Genomic DNA, 16,424 nt, shown 5'->3' with positions numbered 1-16,424 from the left:
TAATAAACATAATACAGGTTTGTGTGTAGTTATTGTGGAGAGTCAGAAACAGCATTTTTCTAGAATGTAATAAGTATAGAAAGGAAAGAGAGGTGTTAATCAGAGAGTTAAATAAAAATCAAAATAATTTAGATAGAAAAAATTTGCTGCAAAGATCGTCTGAGGATGTAATATTTAATTGCATTTTTAGTTTTCTTAGGAAATCCGGTATTATGGGAAGATTATAGGGATAAGACATCTAATCTATACTCCAGTCTGGAAGGTGGCGGTAATGCACCTATAAGTTGTTAGCAAACCGCCATAAAACAAAAAGAAGAAGAAGGGCTCCGCGAAGCTAAACGGAGTGCAGGATAATCCGAATATTGAATCAGTACTTTTCCTGTCTGGAGTGGAATAAAACAGGACGCTGGCGTCATGAGTACCATGTTTGCGGACACCATTCTTATCGTGTTTATCTCTGTTTGCACAGCGCTGTTAGCCGAAGGTGGGTCTTCGACATGTTTTAACAGCGGCAGAGAAGCGCGTCAGATGTGTCACAAACCACGTTTTTTTAAATTAAAATGCATCCTTGCACAGGCTGACGCCGTGGGGAGGCCATGCTACCGTTATTAGGGTTCACCGAGTTACCAATTTAAGTGTTTTCTGCTCGGTAGAAGCGACTTTATGTTAGCATGGGAAGGCTAACGCTTAGCTTTTGTTTTCCGGTTAAACTTTCAAGATAAAAGTCTGCAATAAAGCTCTGTATTAATGTCCATTAGTTGGAGCAGTCTCCGTTTGTATGTTTTTTGTAGCACCAGTGTTTGTGATTTACATTCCTGTGGGTATTTTCTCGCCCACCGTTTATTAGCTAAATCTCTCATGAATCCCTGGACAAATCTTAATGAAACTTTCAGAAAGTAATCAATGGATGTTCATCTACAGCTGATTAGCTTTTGAAGTCAACCCAATTCAAGAATGCCGCCACAGCTATTTGACATTGGTCAACACAGAATAACTACACATTAATTTGATGAAAGCTCTTGCAAGTTCTTCTGTTTCTTATTGGCAAGCTTTTAGGAGAAAAATTTGGAACAGAACCATCGCCATCGTTCACCTGACCACATGTAGCGCTCAAGGGATTTAAGTTCTATCTGCTGTTTGTCTTCTGATCTTTCCTACAGGCATTACCTGGGTTTTAGTATATCGGACTGAAAAGTACAAGAGACTAAAGGCAGAAGTGGAAAAACAAAGCAAAAAACGTAAGTGGCATAAATGTAGAGCTCAGGATGATATTTGCTCAGTTTGATTCAAGTTTTACAAAGAGCTCTTCTGATTTCAGTTGAAAAAAAAAAAGAAACCATAACTGAGTCTGCTGGACGTCAACAGAAGAAGAAGATTGGTAAGACCCCAGTGGAGGTAGTCCCTGCAATGCTCTCATCATGTTGAAAGCCTTTTGTGTTAAATGATCACTGTGTTACAGAAAGACAGGAAGAGAAACTGAAGAACAACAACAGAGACCTATCTATGGTGAGAGTTTTATTTATAGGGAATTTTCGCCTACTCCTTAAAGGCGAATGCGAACGATAATGTTTTTTGCCTGTGTGTGTGTAGGTATCGATCTGTACCAAAATCTCTCATGAACCACTGGAGGACTTTCAATAAAAGCCTCAGAAAAACAATCATGGGCTATACATTTACAACTGATTAACGTTTGGAGTTAGCTTGATTCAAAATCCTACCATGGCGACTCTATTTTAGCCAACACAAAAATGGCTCTAACTGATACCTCAGTATTTACTGATACTGAGGTAAATTTGATTTGGTAGTAGCTGAGAGTGATTCACAACACATACTCTGAGCACCACATCTCGCAGTATTGCTTGAGATTACACATAACATTATTTTCAGGCTTTGACCAAAACAGAATCAGAATCAGTTTTATTGCCATTGTCAATGAACAGGGTTCACAGACTAGGAATTTCCTTTAGTGTTCAGGTGCAATAGGTATCAAATATAACAATGAAGAAAGACAAAAGGTAATTTTATTTTTATTTTTTTTCAAGGCAAAGATTATAGAGTTACGAGTTCTAACTGTTCAGGAGTCTGACGGCAGAGGGGAAGAAACTGTTCTTATGGCGGGATGTTCTGGTCCGAATGGACCGAAACCTTCTGCCTGAGGGGAGTGGTATGAACAGGCTGCTTGCAGGGTCAGCAGTGAACCGACCTGCTCTCCTCACAGTCCTGGAGACGTATAGGTCATGCAGAGATGGGAGGCTACAGCTGATCACCTTCTCAGCGGAGCGCACAACGCCCTGCAGTCTGTATCTTTCCTTGGCAGTAGCCCCGGCATACCACACCGTGATGGAGGAGCTGAGGATGGACTCGATGATAGCCGTGTAGAATTGCACCATCAGCCTGGCTGGCAGCTTAGCTTTCTTCAGCTGTCGCAGGAAGTACATCCTCTACTGGGCCTTCCTAATAAGGGAGCTGATGGTGGTGCAGAGGAACCGGTAGCAGGCCACAGTGGTGATGGGGGTGTTTTTAAGGGTGAGGGGGGGCAGAGGGGCTTTGGCCTTTCTGAATCATCTCTACTGTTTTCTGGGCATTGAGTTCCAGGTTGTTGCTGCTGCACCAGGTCACCAGCCGGTCCACCTCCCACCTGGAGGCAGACTCATCACCATCCGAGATGAGCCCGATGAGGGTGGTGTCATCCGCAAACTTAATAAGTTTTACAGAGTAGTGGCTGGAGGTGCAACAGTTGGTGTACAAGGAGAAGAGCAGAGGGGAGAGAACACAGCCCTGTGGAGATCCTGTGCTTATAGTCTGTGCGTCGGAGACAACTTTCCCCAGCCGCACCCGCTGACTCCGGTCCGTCAGGAAATCTGTGATCCACCTGCAGGTGGAATCAGGCACGTTGAGCAAAGAAAGCTTGTCCTAGAGCAGAGCAGGAAGGATGGTGTTGAATGCAGAGCTAAAGTCCACAAACAGGATCCTAGCATACGTCCCTGGTGAATCCAGATGCTTCAGAATGAAGTGGAGAGCCAGGTTTATGGTGTCATCTACAGACCTGTTGGCTCTGTAGGCAAACTGCAGAGGGTCCAAGAGGGGGTTGCAGATGGCCTTGAGGTGGGATAAGACCAGACGTTCAAAGGTTTTCATGACTACAGATGTGAGAGCCACAGGCCTGCTACAACAAACAGCTACAACTTTGTCCCTTCCTCAGCTTTGATGTGATCTTAGTCTAAAACTTTGGCATGAAAAGTGTCGGGCAATATGCATTCCTTTAAGGAATACTAGGCCTTTACATACTGTTTGCGTTAAAAGGGTGACAACACAGGTTAAGCCAAAGTTTATTAAAGTGCTATTATTAACTATAAGTCTACATGTTTGTAGGTGCGCATGAAGTCTATGTTCGCCATTGGCTTCTGCTTCACAGCTCTGATGGGCATGTTCAACTCCATGTAAGTTGCATATTTTGTCCAAATATTTTCATTTTTATTTTAAATTCCAACATTAGATGTGAGGGTAACTGAAGGGTTCAGATGGAGACAAGTAATGCAGAGAACAGATATTCTGTGCTGCTGTCAGTGACTTCAGTTCACCACAGTAAGTGGGCTCAGACTTCTGCCTGGTTTTCTGTTTCTACCCAGTTTTGATGGAAGAGTCGTGGCCAAACTGCCGTTTGTGCCACTGTCCTACATCCAGGGGCTGTCTCACCGCAACCTGCTGGGCGAGGACTACACAGACTGCTCCTTTATCTTCCTCTACATCCTCTGCACCATGTCCATCAGACAGGTAACTGAAGCTCTGTTTTCCCAGCCTGATCCAGTAGAACCTGCCTGTGGGAAGAAAAAAGTGAAGAAAGTGGGGCTGTACCATAATTGCTGTTGTCAAATGTCTGAAAGCATGCACAGATGAGTTTCTGTCCAGCAGCAGTTGTAAAACAGAGCTAACAAGTTGCAAGTTAACTACACCATTTGGGAGAAAAAAAAATGTCACTCTCTGTATCCCCTGCTGCAACCTTGAACCCAAGTTTCTGTATATTTTTATATATATATATATATATATATATATATATATATATTATTTATTCAGTTTCGAACCTAACGTCACAAAGTTTTGAGTATGTGTCCATATGAAGTCATATCACAAGAGTCTTTAACACTAAGAACATTTTGCTGCCTGTCTTCCAGAACATTCAAAAGTTGCTTGGCCTTGCACCCTCCAGAGCTGCAACAAAGCAGGCCGGGGGTTTCCTGGGACCTCCTCCTCAAGCAGCAAAGTTTTCCTAATCAGCGTGCCACCATGACACCCTCACTACAGAGCGCGAGTGGAACATTTTGTACTGGAGAAAATGTCTTTATCAGTCACAGCTGTTGCATTGCAACTTGTTTTGATTTCGAGTTTTTGTGTTGTTTTTATTTATCTTAAGAGTTGTCTCCCCAACATTAGAAAATAACTCATTCTTAAAATTCTGTTCATTACCAAAGCAAATAATGTCTGCTGTGTATCAGCTCATGTTAGGGACTGAGATTCAATGTTTGACTGGCACATTAACATGCAGCCCACTTCAGTGTTACTGTATGTTATCGTCTCTACTCAAGCGTCTTACATATTAATAAAGTTTTATGATTACAGTTCATTGTTTTTTTTTTTTTATTATTATTTCTTCTTCCACTTTAGAAAGCCTGAATCCTTCTGCTTTACAATTTTTGTTGTGTGCCCATTCAGTGCTGGTGGTGATTCTCACCCAGGACATGGTAAATTCAGAAAAGGCTCAAAAACAAAACTGGACTTTGTTTCTTTAGTTGAAGACATTTCACTTTGCACCTGGAGAGCTTTCTCAATTTAAAACTGGAGAGTGAAGGGGTCCAAACTTTTAAACTAAGATGTTATGTGAGCTAGATTCACATGCAGATTACCTTCACTCTCCTCACAATAGAGACTCATTAGGGCCTTTTGCCTGACTCACAAATGGGCCACTTTGGTCACATGAATTAAGGTGGTGAGTACAATTAGAAAAAGGCTGAACAGTGGCTTGTTTGCAAGGGTAACAGGCAAGTTGCCTTTTAGAGAGAAGAATCTTTCCCTTACAAATCTACAACAGAATGGCTAAAACAAAAAAATCAAGGTGAAGGGTGATGATTTGGGTTTGATTTGCAGCCAAAGGACCAGGGCACTTGAGCTGACCATGAACCCAGGTGTTGCAATGGTCCAGTCAAAGTCCAGACCTTAACCTGATTGAAATGTAGTGGGACCTTGAGAGATCTGTACAGAAATGAATGTCTGTGAACCTCAATGAACTGAAGCAATAGTGGAAAGAGAATTTGGTCAAAACTGATGTGAGGGATTGATAAAGTCATTCAGAAAAATAGTACTTCAATCAGGTGGTTCTACAGGGTGTGGGATCATGGAGTGTGCTTTTTCATTTTTGCTTTGTTTTTGTTGAATGAATACTGACATGGTGGAATTTGTTGTGTGCAGGGTTGCCAACTATCCTTTAAAATATGAAATTGTCCAATATCTGAAACTAACTGAAGTTGATAAGGAGCACACTTTGTTTCTTATTTTTAAGAGCCATTGTTAATCTGTTTATAGATGATAAATGAAACAGTTTTTTTTTATAAACAGTGCCAAAGTTTCATGTTTTATTTCTGCAGGCAAAAATGCTGAACAAAGAAATATACGTTGCCTACTAAGAAATACTGTATATTGTTTATGCTGCTTTTTGTCTATTAATATTGACAACTTTTTATTTAAAGTGACAGTATATTTCCAACACAGATTAAAGTAATTCCTTTTTCTGTGAAAATGCTATATAAAAAATGACTGCTGAATGACTTTGCTGAAACTGAGTTGTTAAAGCTAAAAGAAGCAAAACACTAGCTGAAAGCTAAAAAGAGCAAAATAATTGCCAGAAGCTCTAATAAGCAGAAGACTAGCTAAAAGCTTAAAGGAGCAAGATACTAATTAAAAAAAGAAAAACAGTTACAAGCCAAACGTAGCAAAATGCAAGCTAAAATCAAAGAAAAGTAGCAAAAAACTAGCTAAAAGCTAAAACAAAAGGCAAGCAAAACTATCAAAATGCTAGCTAAATCTTAAAAGTAGCAAAATGCTAGTTAAAACCTGAAAGTAGTAAAACTTGAGTCTGAGTATTGCTTTTATTTTATTTGATTCACTTTCCAAACTTGAGCCTGTAAATGTTTATTATTAATGTTTATGATTAATAGATATTTGGAGAGCCAAACATCAACAAGACAGTACATTTACCTGAAGTAATAAAATCTACCACAAGACTAGGATAGACTTTCATTTAATCTCAGCGACTGTAAACAAGGATGATGTGATTGTTAATTTTCTACCTACCCCTCCTTATGAACCATAAAGCCATTAACTTAATTATTACATTTGCAGACAATAAATATTTTCCCATCTCACTCTCTTACTGGAAAATGAAAAGCTCTTTACTACAACACAAAGAAGTCACTACAAAAATAACAAACTTATTTAAATTCTTCTGGAATAAAGCCAAAATGGAAAATAGGTTTGGCTCTAATTGGGAACTTTTTAAATTTGAACCTGATAAAATTAATGACTCTATTACAGATGACTTTGATTATATAGCCATGTACTGCTGTGCCTTTTATGAAAATGTATACCGTTCCAACATATGCCAAGATTCAATTGTTTTTTTTTAACATCTTGGAAGTTAAACCAATCTCTAACACAGAACAGAAACAATGTTATGGCCCAGTCACCATACAGGAAATTGTAGATGCTGTCATTCATTTTAAAATGAACAAATCTCCGGACACTGATGGACTTGTTGCAGAATTTTATACATATTTTTTATATTTGTTCTAATAGAGGTATTTACTGAAAGTACAGAAGAAGGCTCCCTGCTAACAACCCTTAAACAAGGATTAAACACTCTCATACCAAAACCAAAAAAGAGCCATTATTTCTTGATAACTGGTGCCTCATTTGTCCTCTCCATCATGATTACAAAATATTAGCCTTGCTCATTACTAGAAGGCTCAAATTAATTTTACATTCAGTTATTGATGAAACACAATCAAGTTGTATGAAAAATAAATGCCACAAAAAATGTAAGACATGCTTTGGATAGCTTAGACTACCCTAAATTTCAAAAGTTCAAGTTCAAAAATACTTTATTAATCCCAAAGGGAAATTAAATGTTGTTGTAGCTCATAATCCTGCTTTTGTTAAAGAGTTGTTATAGATGTTGATGGCTGTGGGCAGGAAGGGTCTCTTGTAGCAGTCTGTCTCGATATGTTCTCGGTCCTGGTGTCTTAAAAAAAAAACACCAGGTAAGCCTTGCTGGCCTCCTGCAGAGCCATGATGGCCAAGCTCTGGAAGCACAGGTCGGTTTTAAAGTCCTGAGTGATCTGGACCAGGTGCTGAAAGAGCAGCTTCCGGATGAGCAGCTTGGTGGACTTCTGATAGTGGTGGATCTCCCTGAGAGCCACAGTACCGGACCTGTAAAAGTGAGGCTTCTTCACTCTGCTGGTGGCCGGGATGTTCTTGCAGGCAGTTTTGGTGGCGAGCTGCTTCCTGGGAGCTGTACCTCCGGTGAGTTTACAGGCGGTCTGCTTGGTTCTGGCCATGACTGGACTTCAGGGTTCTTTACGTTTAACACTGAATAGTGAAATATGTTAATCAGCTGCTCCCGATTGTGATAAAAAGCCACCTTGTTGTTATGTTTATGCATCATAACAAAATGTCCAAAAGTAAAAAGGTTTCAGTAAAAATCCTTCCAGCTCCACAGCACTGAATACCAGAGGAAATAATTATCCAAAAAAGTGAATTACCTCAAGAAAAAAAGAGGAATAAAGATTTCAAAAGCAATATCTCAGAATAAAAGTACTCCAACATGCATCCACCTTGAGCAATTCTAGAAGTCAGATTATTTTGTAGATAATAATGGTTTTATCTTATTCTTAGACTTTTATAAAGTATTTAATACAGCTCAACATGGTTTTATATTCCAAAGTCTTGAGAAGTTTGGATTTGGTAAATATTTTACTTCTGTTTTTAAAACTTCCAAAGCAATAACAACTTTCTTTGCTCCAACACATCCGATTTGAATCAATGGGTGATTAACAGGCTTTTGCAGAACATGAAGAGGTAATTTAACCACTGAATCAGGTGTGGATAAGACGATCAATAATCCCAAAAGAGGCCAAATATACGATAATTTGACCATTCCATGAATGTGTGGTTGTAATCAGTTGTAATCAGCCTGCCGCAACCATAGACATGAATACGTGGACCCCTGGTTAAGTGGGCTGGCCCGTGGCAGCGATACGTCAGCGCGTCCGCCATATTGGATGTGGCAGACCTGCCCTTTAACTAATACGAGGAAACGGACTAAACTTCATAAAGCACCATTCTACAAAGTGTTTTAAGTCAATGCCTGTTTTTTACACACACTAATATATTTGGAAAACAGACACCAAAGACAACATTTGTAACTTTTAACACGATTACTAAAAATGTTTACTCCTTAGATTTTTATGGTAAGCACCAAACCAACATGCATTCATTTGAGTGTTTAGAGCTACTAACATGTGTAACACTATTACTGTGGTGATAAGTATAGAAATATTCATTTAACATTTAATCTGTGTCTGTCATAACCACATCCTGAAATGTAGATGCAATGTAGATTTTCTGAATAAAGAGAGCAGAAACATTCACATTTAACTGATTTTGATTAATCATTTTTATAATCAAATTTATTAACATATATACACTAATATATTTATACAGGGGGTGGGGGGTATTAAACATTTATCTATATGGGGGCTTTAATTAACCTATATACATTTATATGCACACACAATATACATACATATATCCACACATATATATACATATATACATAGTTTGTGTGTGTGAATGTGTGCAAGTTAAAAACCTTGGAAAAGAATATTCTTACACAGCCTTTTCCGTGTGTTGCCACTCTGCAACTTCAGAGTGTTCAGTTTGGCAATGTGGTGCAGCCTCAGTTTGTGGAAGACAGACACAACTAGTGACATCAGCACAAAATGGTGGTTGTCAATTCCAAATTGTGTTTCTTGCCCCCCCAGAGAAAACACATCTTCAGAACCAATGTCAGCTCGGACAAACTGACAGATCAAGGCCACTTTGACAGCTTGCCCTGACCTTGTCTGACGAAAGAAACGCTCAGCTGATCTGACCACCTTTACTGTGCCCTCAGAAGGAATCATCAGCCCTCCTTTGTTTTTTAGTGTGAGCAAGTGGTAGCTCTGATCAAATGATGCAGATACTGCATCAGTCACCAAACTTCCACGGCACACATCACAGGACAGCTTTTTAAGAATCTGGTGAACAACAAACCCTGAAATGTACACCAGTGCATTATCCACAAGACCACCAAAGCGGGTTGGTAAATAGCTGTGATCACAAATTAAAGCAGGAATGTTTGCAAAAGGGGATGGAAGCTCTTCTGTTTCTTCTGCTGCTGGAGAAGAGGCCATCTCAAAAGCAGACAGGGACACAGTCTCATCCATGTCATTTTTGTGAACCCTGAAGGCATCTGTTTCCGGAAACAGATGCACGATTGGCTGGAATTTTCAGCCAATCATGCTTTTATAAATGTGAGCTACGAGTGACGTGTATGCGTTTGCCTCAGAACAACGGCCATGATTGGCTGAATAGTGTGCTGCGCCCATGAGTGAGGAAAAAAAAAAAAAAAAAAAAAAAAAAAAAAAAAGAAACGAAAAAGAAGTAGAACCGGTCTGGAAAAAGAAGCGCTGAGTGCCTGTCAGACTCTGTTCAAAACTAAAGTGACTTTAGCGCATCAATAGACTTGTTATTTTGGTTATGACGGGTGTATGATAATTTCCCTCAAAACACGATAATTTTATGTCTCTGGTACGACAATCCTACATTTCTCACCTGGCAACACTGTTGGAAGCTGAACTAGTGTGTTTTTGTGGACTTGAAATTAGAGTTGAATCATTTTAGAACCCGGTAGGGACCAGCTCATGGTAGAAAAGCCCAGTAAAAGAGGGCGGCCCTTGTGTCAGGAGGTGTGTCCCGGCTGCTTTAAAGGGGCAAACGTGACTCCGCTTCCATCTTGGATCGACTCTGTGTAAAACCAGAAACGGTAAAGTTGTTTTGTTTTTCCCCCATTTTTTTCTAACTTTGCCCCCACTGTGTAATTTATCAGCTGCACGCGCTTTCCGGCCTCGTGTTGCTGCGCGAGCCATTCGGTAACAGACGGTTAGAGCTGTTTTTAAAATATGTTTTTCTTACCGGTAGGGTTTTGTTTTAGACCCTGTTCGTCTGAAAATGGCCCAGTCATTCCTGGACGCGATGCCCGGAGCCCTCACCGGGACCGTGGTGGTCTCGGACCCTCTGAACTTCTGGGCTGGAAAGCGGGTCAAACCCCGGCAGGAGAAAAACGCCGAGCCCGTGTTTGAGCCTGCGACTGGTGAGTACGTTACTGCCTGCTTTTAGTCACCATTCTTCATGTCAAAACCTGCATTAAAGTAGTTTAGAAACATTTAAGTGAATAACTTATTGCCTTTATGTTTACATCCGGGGCTTAAAACTTCAAATCTATCTGTTGGCTTTTTGTCCATGTTCTCATGTGTCCATCTGTAAACAAAATATCTCCTGAACAACTGGATGAACACTCATGAGACTCTTAGAAAATAACCATTGGTTATACCTCTCCAGCTGATTAACTTTTAGAACCAATCCAATTCATGATGGCTGCCACAGTCAACACAACCTAAAAAGCACAGAAATGGCTATGATTTAAACAATTTTACAGATATCAAATTTGGCGTGGTAGTAGACAAGAGTCGTTTTCCAACATGTACTGATCGCACACGCGCTTTACTTTAAACTTCAGCATTAACTGTTGGAGTCAAGCTTGTCTGTCTGATGGCAAAATATCCCATGAACAAGTGGATGAGTTTTAAAGAAACCTTTGAAAACTAATCATTGGATGTACAGCTCCAACTAACAAACACGTGGAGGCAACCTGATTCAAGATGGCTTTCATAGCTAATTGCCATTAGCCAGCCCAAAACTGGCTATAAGGCAGATATTTTACAGAAATTTGATGTGCCGATAGCTCAGTCCTCCTAAGCATATACCGTGAGATGTTATATATTTAAAGTTTGATCAAAATGGCTGCAACTCTTGCCATTTCTTAATGATCCTTGTCATTAACTCTGGCATGAAAGGCAGCGGGCGATATGTATTCCTTCAAGGAATCCTAGGCCTTCACTTAAACTTTTTTTTTAAACATCAGTAACCTGTAGAGATTTTTTTTATTTTTTTCCAGGCCGCGTCCTGTGTCAGATGGTGCCCTGTGGGGCTGAGGAAGTGGATGAAGCCATACAGAGCGCACACTCTGCCTACCTAAAATGGAGCAAGCTGGCCGGCATGGAGCGGGCTCGGATTATGCTTGAGGCGGCCCGTATCATCAGAGTGAGGCGATCACACGTGGCCATGTGCTGAAAGTGCTCCAGTTTGTCTGTCGTGATTGTGTAACACAAATTAGAGCTGACTGTTGCAGGAATACGGAAAGGCGTTAGTTGCTCATTAACAGCTCAGCTCTGCCCTCAGTGTCTGCTTCCATTTGTGCAAACTCCTTTTAGTGCCTCTGTTAGTTGACACACAGAGGAATCCGTATTCTAAAGATTTACACATGATAACAATACATTTGATTGATTTATTTTTACTGTCTTCTATTCCCTTTTTTAATTGTTTCTTTTAAAATCAGGAAAAAAAGGAGAAAATTGCAAAGCTTGAAGTGATCAACAATGGCAAGTCCATCACTGAAGCTCTTGTGGATATTGACATAGCCTGGCAGTGCATTGAGTACTACGCTGGCCTGGCTGGTACACTTGCAGGTGGGTACACTGACATACTTTGTGCTAAATGTTTTCCAAATGTTTAAAACCATAGCTTGGTATCACCCACTGCCAAAGGGCAATACCGCTTTTACCTTTATTTGTGTGTCCATTTGTCAGTCCAGTTCAAGATGGCCGGCACAGCTAAGCAACCATAGCAAACACAAAAATGTCAGCGTCAGCCCAGTTTGTCTGTTAGCAAAATATCTCCTAGACCACTGGACAGAGTTTAATGAAATTCTCAAAGTAATCATTAGATGTACATTTACGACTGATAAACTTTTGGAGTTGCCTCAGTTCAAGATGGCAGCCATAGCTAATTAACCTTAGCTTACACAAAATTGACTATAACCCAGTTTTAAAAAGATTATGTTAAAATGTGGTGTGGTAGTAGGTGAGGTTTTTTTTTTTTTTAACACATTCTAAATCCTAACAAATCTCACTATATCTCATAGGATTTGATAGAGCCTTGTAAATGATATGCACAAAGGCTTTAGCTTCATCCCTTCTCATGAGACGATTTTATTTTTAACGCTCTGACACAACAATCAGTGGGCGATATGCGCTCCTTCAAAAAAACGCCAGGTCTTTAATTGTTTTGAACATTGATTCGTTTTTGTCACTGGTTGCAGGTCAGCACATCCAGCTTCCTGGCGGAGCATTTGCATACACCAGGAGGGAGCCCCTTGGTGTGTGTGCAGGAATCGGTGCATGGAACTACCCCTTTCAGATTGCTGCGTGGAAGTCTGCTCCTGCTCTGGCTTGTGGTCAGTGTGTAGCTGTGTGTAAAGTTTCATCCATTTTCAAGTGTCAGCAAGAATTCCTCAGGTTTCCAGAATATTGTTCTTCTTTGGCCTCCAAAGTGAAGTGTGGATGAAGTCACACCTGAGCTTACTCTGTTCTACGTACAAAAATCAAAAACAAACTTTAATTTTGCTCAATAACTAGTGTAGGTATTTTTTTTAACCTGAGAATCCTGCTGAAAAAGTTTCTTTGACTTCTGAAATTCAAGAAGAGCCGGAGAAATGTCTTTTTCTGGTAAAATGCGATGAATGAGCTGAACATTGTAATATATGAATACAATAGCACAAATGATGCAGAAGTAGTTGTATTACAAAAAAAATGTACAGAAAAATAAACAGGAAAGCAACTGTGTGAATTCTGACTCGGCATTCACACAATAAATTCAGATGGAATGAACCTGTGGGGTTAAATTGCGGTTGTTTTTGGTAGGTAATGCCATGGTATTCAAGCCCTCCCCCATGACTCCTGTGACTGCTGTGATCTTGGCTGAGGTCTACAAAGAGGCAGGGGTGCCTGATGGACTCTTTTGTGTGGTCCAAGGAGGAGCAGAAACGGGCACTTTGCTCTGCCATCACCCAAATGTCGCTAAAGTCTCCTTTACTGGCAGTGTTCCAACTGGCAAGAAGGTATAAAGATTATAACTAATGCATTACAGTACAAATCAGGACAAGCTTTAAAAAGCCACATGCTTTGTACCAGGTCCTAAAATTAGAGTGAAAAAAACCACACTTGTTGTTTTTACCTCTCAGGTAATGGAAATGTCTGCAAAAGGGGTGAAGCAGGTGACTCTGGAGCTCGGAGGAAAGTCTCCCCTTATTATTTTCAAAGACTGCGATCTGAAGAACGCAGTGAGAGGGGCACTCATGGCCAACTTCCTGACGCAGGGGCAGGTGGGCTGGAAAGACTCAGTCACATTTGTGTCGCGTAATTCAGCTCATGCAGTACCAGGATCAGTCTCTGGGGAACTTTGTCTTAAATGTGTAGGTTTGTTGTAATGGAACCAGAGTGTTTGTCCAAAGGGAGATCATGCCACAGTTCCTGGAAGAAGTGGTCAAGAGGACCAAAGCCATCCTTGTGGGTGACCCCCTGCTCGACAGCACCCGAATGGGTGCGCTGATCACCAAGCCCCAACTGGTGAAAGTGCTGGGGTTTATCAGTCAGGCCAAGGAGCAGGTGTGTTTACTGTCCACCGTGAGCTTAAAATGCAGTGATGGACCTCCATAACACTTTGATTTGACCACACAATAAGTTTAAAGAGTTGATTTCTTATGGTTATGCATATGTTTGTTTTTTCAGGGAGCCAAGGTGCTTTGTGGAGGAGAGCCTTTGGTCCTTGATGACCCCAAACTGAAGGGGGGTTATTATATGTCACCCTGTGTACTTGGTATGTCTGGGAGCATTCACTTGCACCTGCATCAGTCTTTGTCCTCCTGTCCGTTGTGCGTCACATCCATTTTGTTTACAGATAACTGCAGAGATGACATGACCTGCGTGAAGGAGGAGATTTTTGGTCCGGTCATGTCCGTCCTGCCTTTTGATACAGAGGAGGAAGTGATCAAGAGGGCCAACAACACCACCTTTGGATTGGCCTCTGGAGTCTTCACTCGGTAAGCAGTCTTTACTCAGCACTGTGGTGCAGCTACCCATAAACGCGGTGCTTTGCTTTTGAAGATAAGGAGTTCACTGCTTTCTCTTGGTGGCATTTTACAATTTGCACTGCTGTCAAAGAGTTCCAAGGATTGTTGTGCAATGGGTTTGAATCCAGAGAATTGTTTTGTTAATCTTTTACCACATGAAATGGGTTCTTTTTCTCTGCCTGCAGGGATATATCTCGAGCACACCGCGTTGCAGAGAAGCTGGAGGCGGGGACCTGCTTCATCAACAACTACAACATCAGCCCTGTAGAAGTGCCCTTTGGAGGCTATAAGATGTCAGGTAGGGTGTTTGACGGTTTTAAATGGTCAGAAGAACTTATATGGGGTTGTGCTCTTGAGTGAAAGGAAGCTCAGTTTAACTGTATCTCATGTGTGATGTGACAGGCTTCGGCAGAGAGAATGGCCAGGTTACCATTGAATACTACTCCCAGCTGAAGACGGTGGTTGTGGAAATGGGTGACGTGGAGGAATACTTCTAAACTTGTCACTTTTAGTCATTTAAACACAATCAGAGCTGTTAATGACTTCTTTTGCTTCTACCTTTATTTGTGCCAAGGGAGTATAGAACCCTCTCCTTTCTGCATTTTCTGAAATTCCATACAGTAGGACCTGAGGTTAGATTTTCTGGCTCCCCACACAATTCTGTACCATCTGTGTCTAACATAACTTTGAAGCCAGTAAATGTAGGCTGATAACGATGTCAAAGTAAAGATGCACTGAGAGAACCGAAAGCCTTAATCTGTAATCCTGCTTGTAGTGATTGCAGTCAGTTAGAACAAAACAGCTGCCATTTTGCTTCAACTAAAATACTGATGGATTTTTCTTATCAAAATAAAAATATTTTGGAGGCAATGTTTTTCTCCTTGTAGTCTCATTATACAGTGTATTTTATATATAGTATGTCTCAGAATGTACCTATTTTTATGTAATATATTTATTTTTTGCAATTAATTTTTATTTTATGTTTTACATCCACAAGAACATTTAGAGTACAGCATAATTACAATAGGTGGAATAAGACATCAACGTAGAAAGATTTGTGTAAATACACTTTCACATTGGTGAGGTGCTTTGCATTAACCCTTTATGGTTGAATGTGGGCATGTGGAGGGCAGAACCTGAGGTGGTACCTTGTGCAGAAACTTTTAGGTACAGGTGTAATTTATAAAGTGTACGCACACCAGCAAGCAATCAATAAATCGATTTTTTTTTTTTTTTTGTGTACACCATTTTCATCTTTTGGGCATACGCACACTTTTCGAATGAATCCTACGCAACCTTTTATAAATGAGACCCCTGGTGTACTGTCTCAGTTGGTTTCATAAACACTAGTGATGGGTAGATGGGGTGTCATGAAGCATTTCAGCACATTGCCAAACTGTATTGATACTGTTTCACTGAATACTGACGCCTGCTGGACCTTAAAAATCTCTACAGGCATCCTAGTTGACAGACTCAACTGACATTGATGTGATGATCTAGTATATACAATAATATAATTTATGTCATTGTATTTTATATTGTGTTATTTCACATCTTCATTTAAATTGTAATAACTTTGATATTTTTTGATAGTCAATAAATAATATGTGTATCATAATTAATACTAATTAATTATCAATTAAGCAACTGTGAGTAGGTTGTAGAATGGCTGTATACCTGAGTTTATCCTGGGTATATCTGGGACTTCATTCTCATGCCTGGCCCTATAATGCCTCCAGTGGCGGTTCCTGATATAGGTGACATGGGCAGCTGCCCATGGTGGCTTATCATCTATGGCTGCATGCCCCCCACCCCACTGATAACAATCACTGCAGCAGTGCCTAGGGCACCACTACTCCACTTGTGGGGGAATGTGCGCCCTCTGCCTGCTGTGTGGTGCATGTAGCTTTCTGCCATGGTCACACAGCAGGCAGAGGGTGCCCATCCCCCCAAAGGTGGAGTAGTGTGTAAGGTGCTGCTGCAGAGATTCCTCTTTCTGTAGGTGGTGTGTGTGTGTGCGCTAAGGGATGGGGTGGGGAGGGGGCTTTTCTGAATGGTGTTCGCCCAGGGCCAAACAGGCTAGGAC

The 16,424-nt window shown here is 40.7% G+C and overlaps 3 protein-coding genes across 4 annotated transcripts; 2 read left to right on the top strand and 1 right to left on the bottom strand.

Annotated features, from left to right (window-relative positions):
* Positions 1–289: 289 nt before the first annotated feature.
* On the top strand, positions 290–4,619 carry tmco1 (transmembrane and coiled-coil domains 1). The gene is made up of 7 exons (XM_017433697.3): positions 290–484; positions 1,161–1,238; positions 1,319–1,378; positions 1,460–1,506; positions 3,373–3,440; positions 3,630–3,774; positions 4,173–4,619. The coding sequence occupies exons 1-7, from the start codon at positions 415–417 to the stop codon at positions 4,269–4,271; spliced, it is 567 nt and encodes a 188-aa protein (XP_017289186.1). The 5' UTR covers positions 290–414; the 3' UTR covers positions 4,272–4,619.
* A 2,345-nt stretch (positions 4,620–6,964) lies between these two features.
* On the bottom strand, positions 6,965–7,635 carry LOC108246253 (histone H3-like). Its single transcript, XM_017433699.2, has one exon. The coding sequence runs from the start codon at positions 7,605–7,607 to the stop codon at positions 7,293–7,295; it is 315 nt and encodes a 104-aa protein (XP_017289188.1). The 5' UTR covers positions 7,608–7,635; the 3' UTR covers positions 6,965–7,292.
* A 2,356-nt stretch (positions 7,636–9,991) lies between these two features.
* Positions 9,992–15,208, top strand: aldh9a1a.1 (aldehyde dehydrogenase 9 family, member A1a, tandem duplicate 1). Of its 2 annotated transcripts, none has more exons than XM_017433693.3 (12): positions 9,992–10,135; positions 10,291–10,462; positions 11,327–11,472; positions 11,768–11,897; positions 12,530–12,664; positions 13,131–13,327; positions 13,451–13,591; positions 13,686–13,874; positions 13,998–14,085; positions 14,167–14,308; positions 14,524–14,636; positions 14,741–15,208. In XM_017433693.3, exons 2-12 carry the CDS (start codon positions 10,321–10,323, stop codon positions 14,833–14,835), a joined length of 1,518 nt encoding a protein of 505 aa, XP_017289182.1. In that variant the 5' UTR covers positions 9,992–10,135; positions 10,291–10,320; the 3' UTR covers positions 14,836–15,208. The 2 variants fall into 2 exon arrangements, with proteins under 2 accessions (XP_017289182.1, XP_017289183.1); XM_017433694.3 differs by having other exon boundaries at positions 10,009–10,135; positions 10,304–10,462.
* Positions 15,209–16,424: the final 1,216 nt, after the last annotated feature.

This window comes from Kryptolebias marmoratus, linkage group LG24 (genome assembly GCF_001649575.2).
Source record: "Kryptolebias marmoratus isolate JLee-2015 linkage group LG24, ASM164957v2, whole genome shotgun sequence".
Classification (NCBI taxonomy): Eukaryota; Metazoa; Chordata; class Actinopteri; order Cyprinodontiformes; family Rivulidae; genus Kryptolebias; species Kryptolebias marmoratus.
The sequence above is the reverse complement of the archived record's forward strand: the minus strand, read 5'-3'. Positions and strand labels throughout refer to the sequence as shown.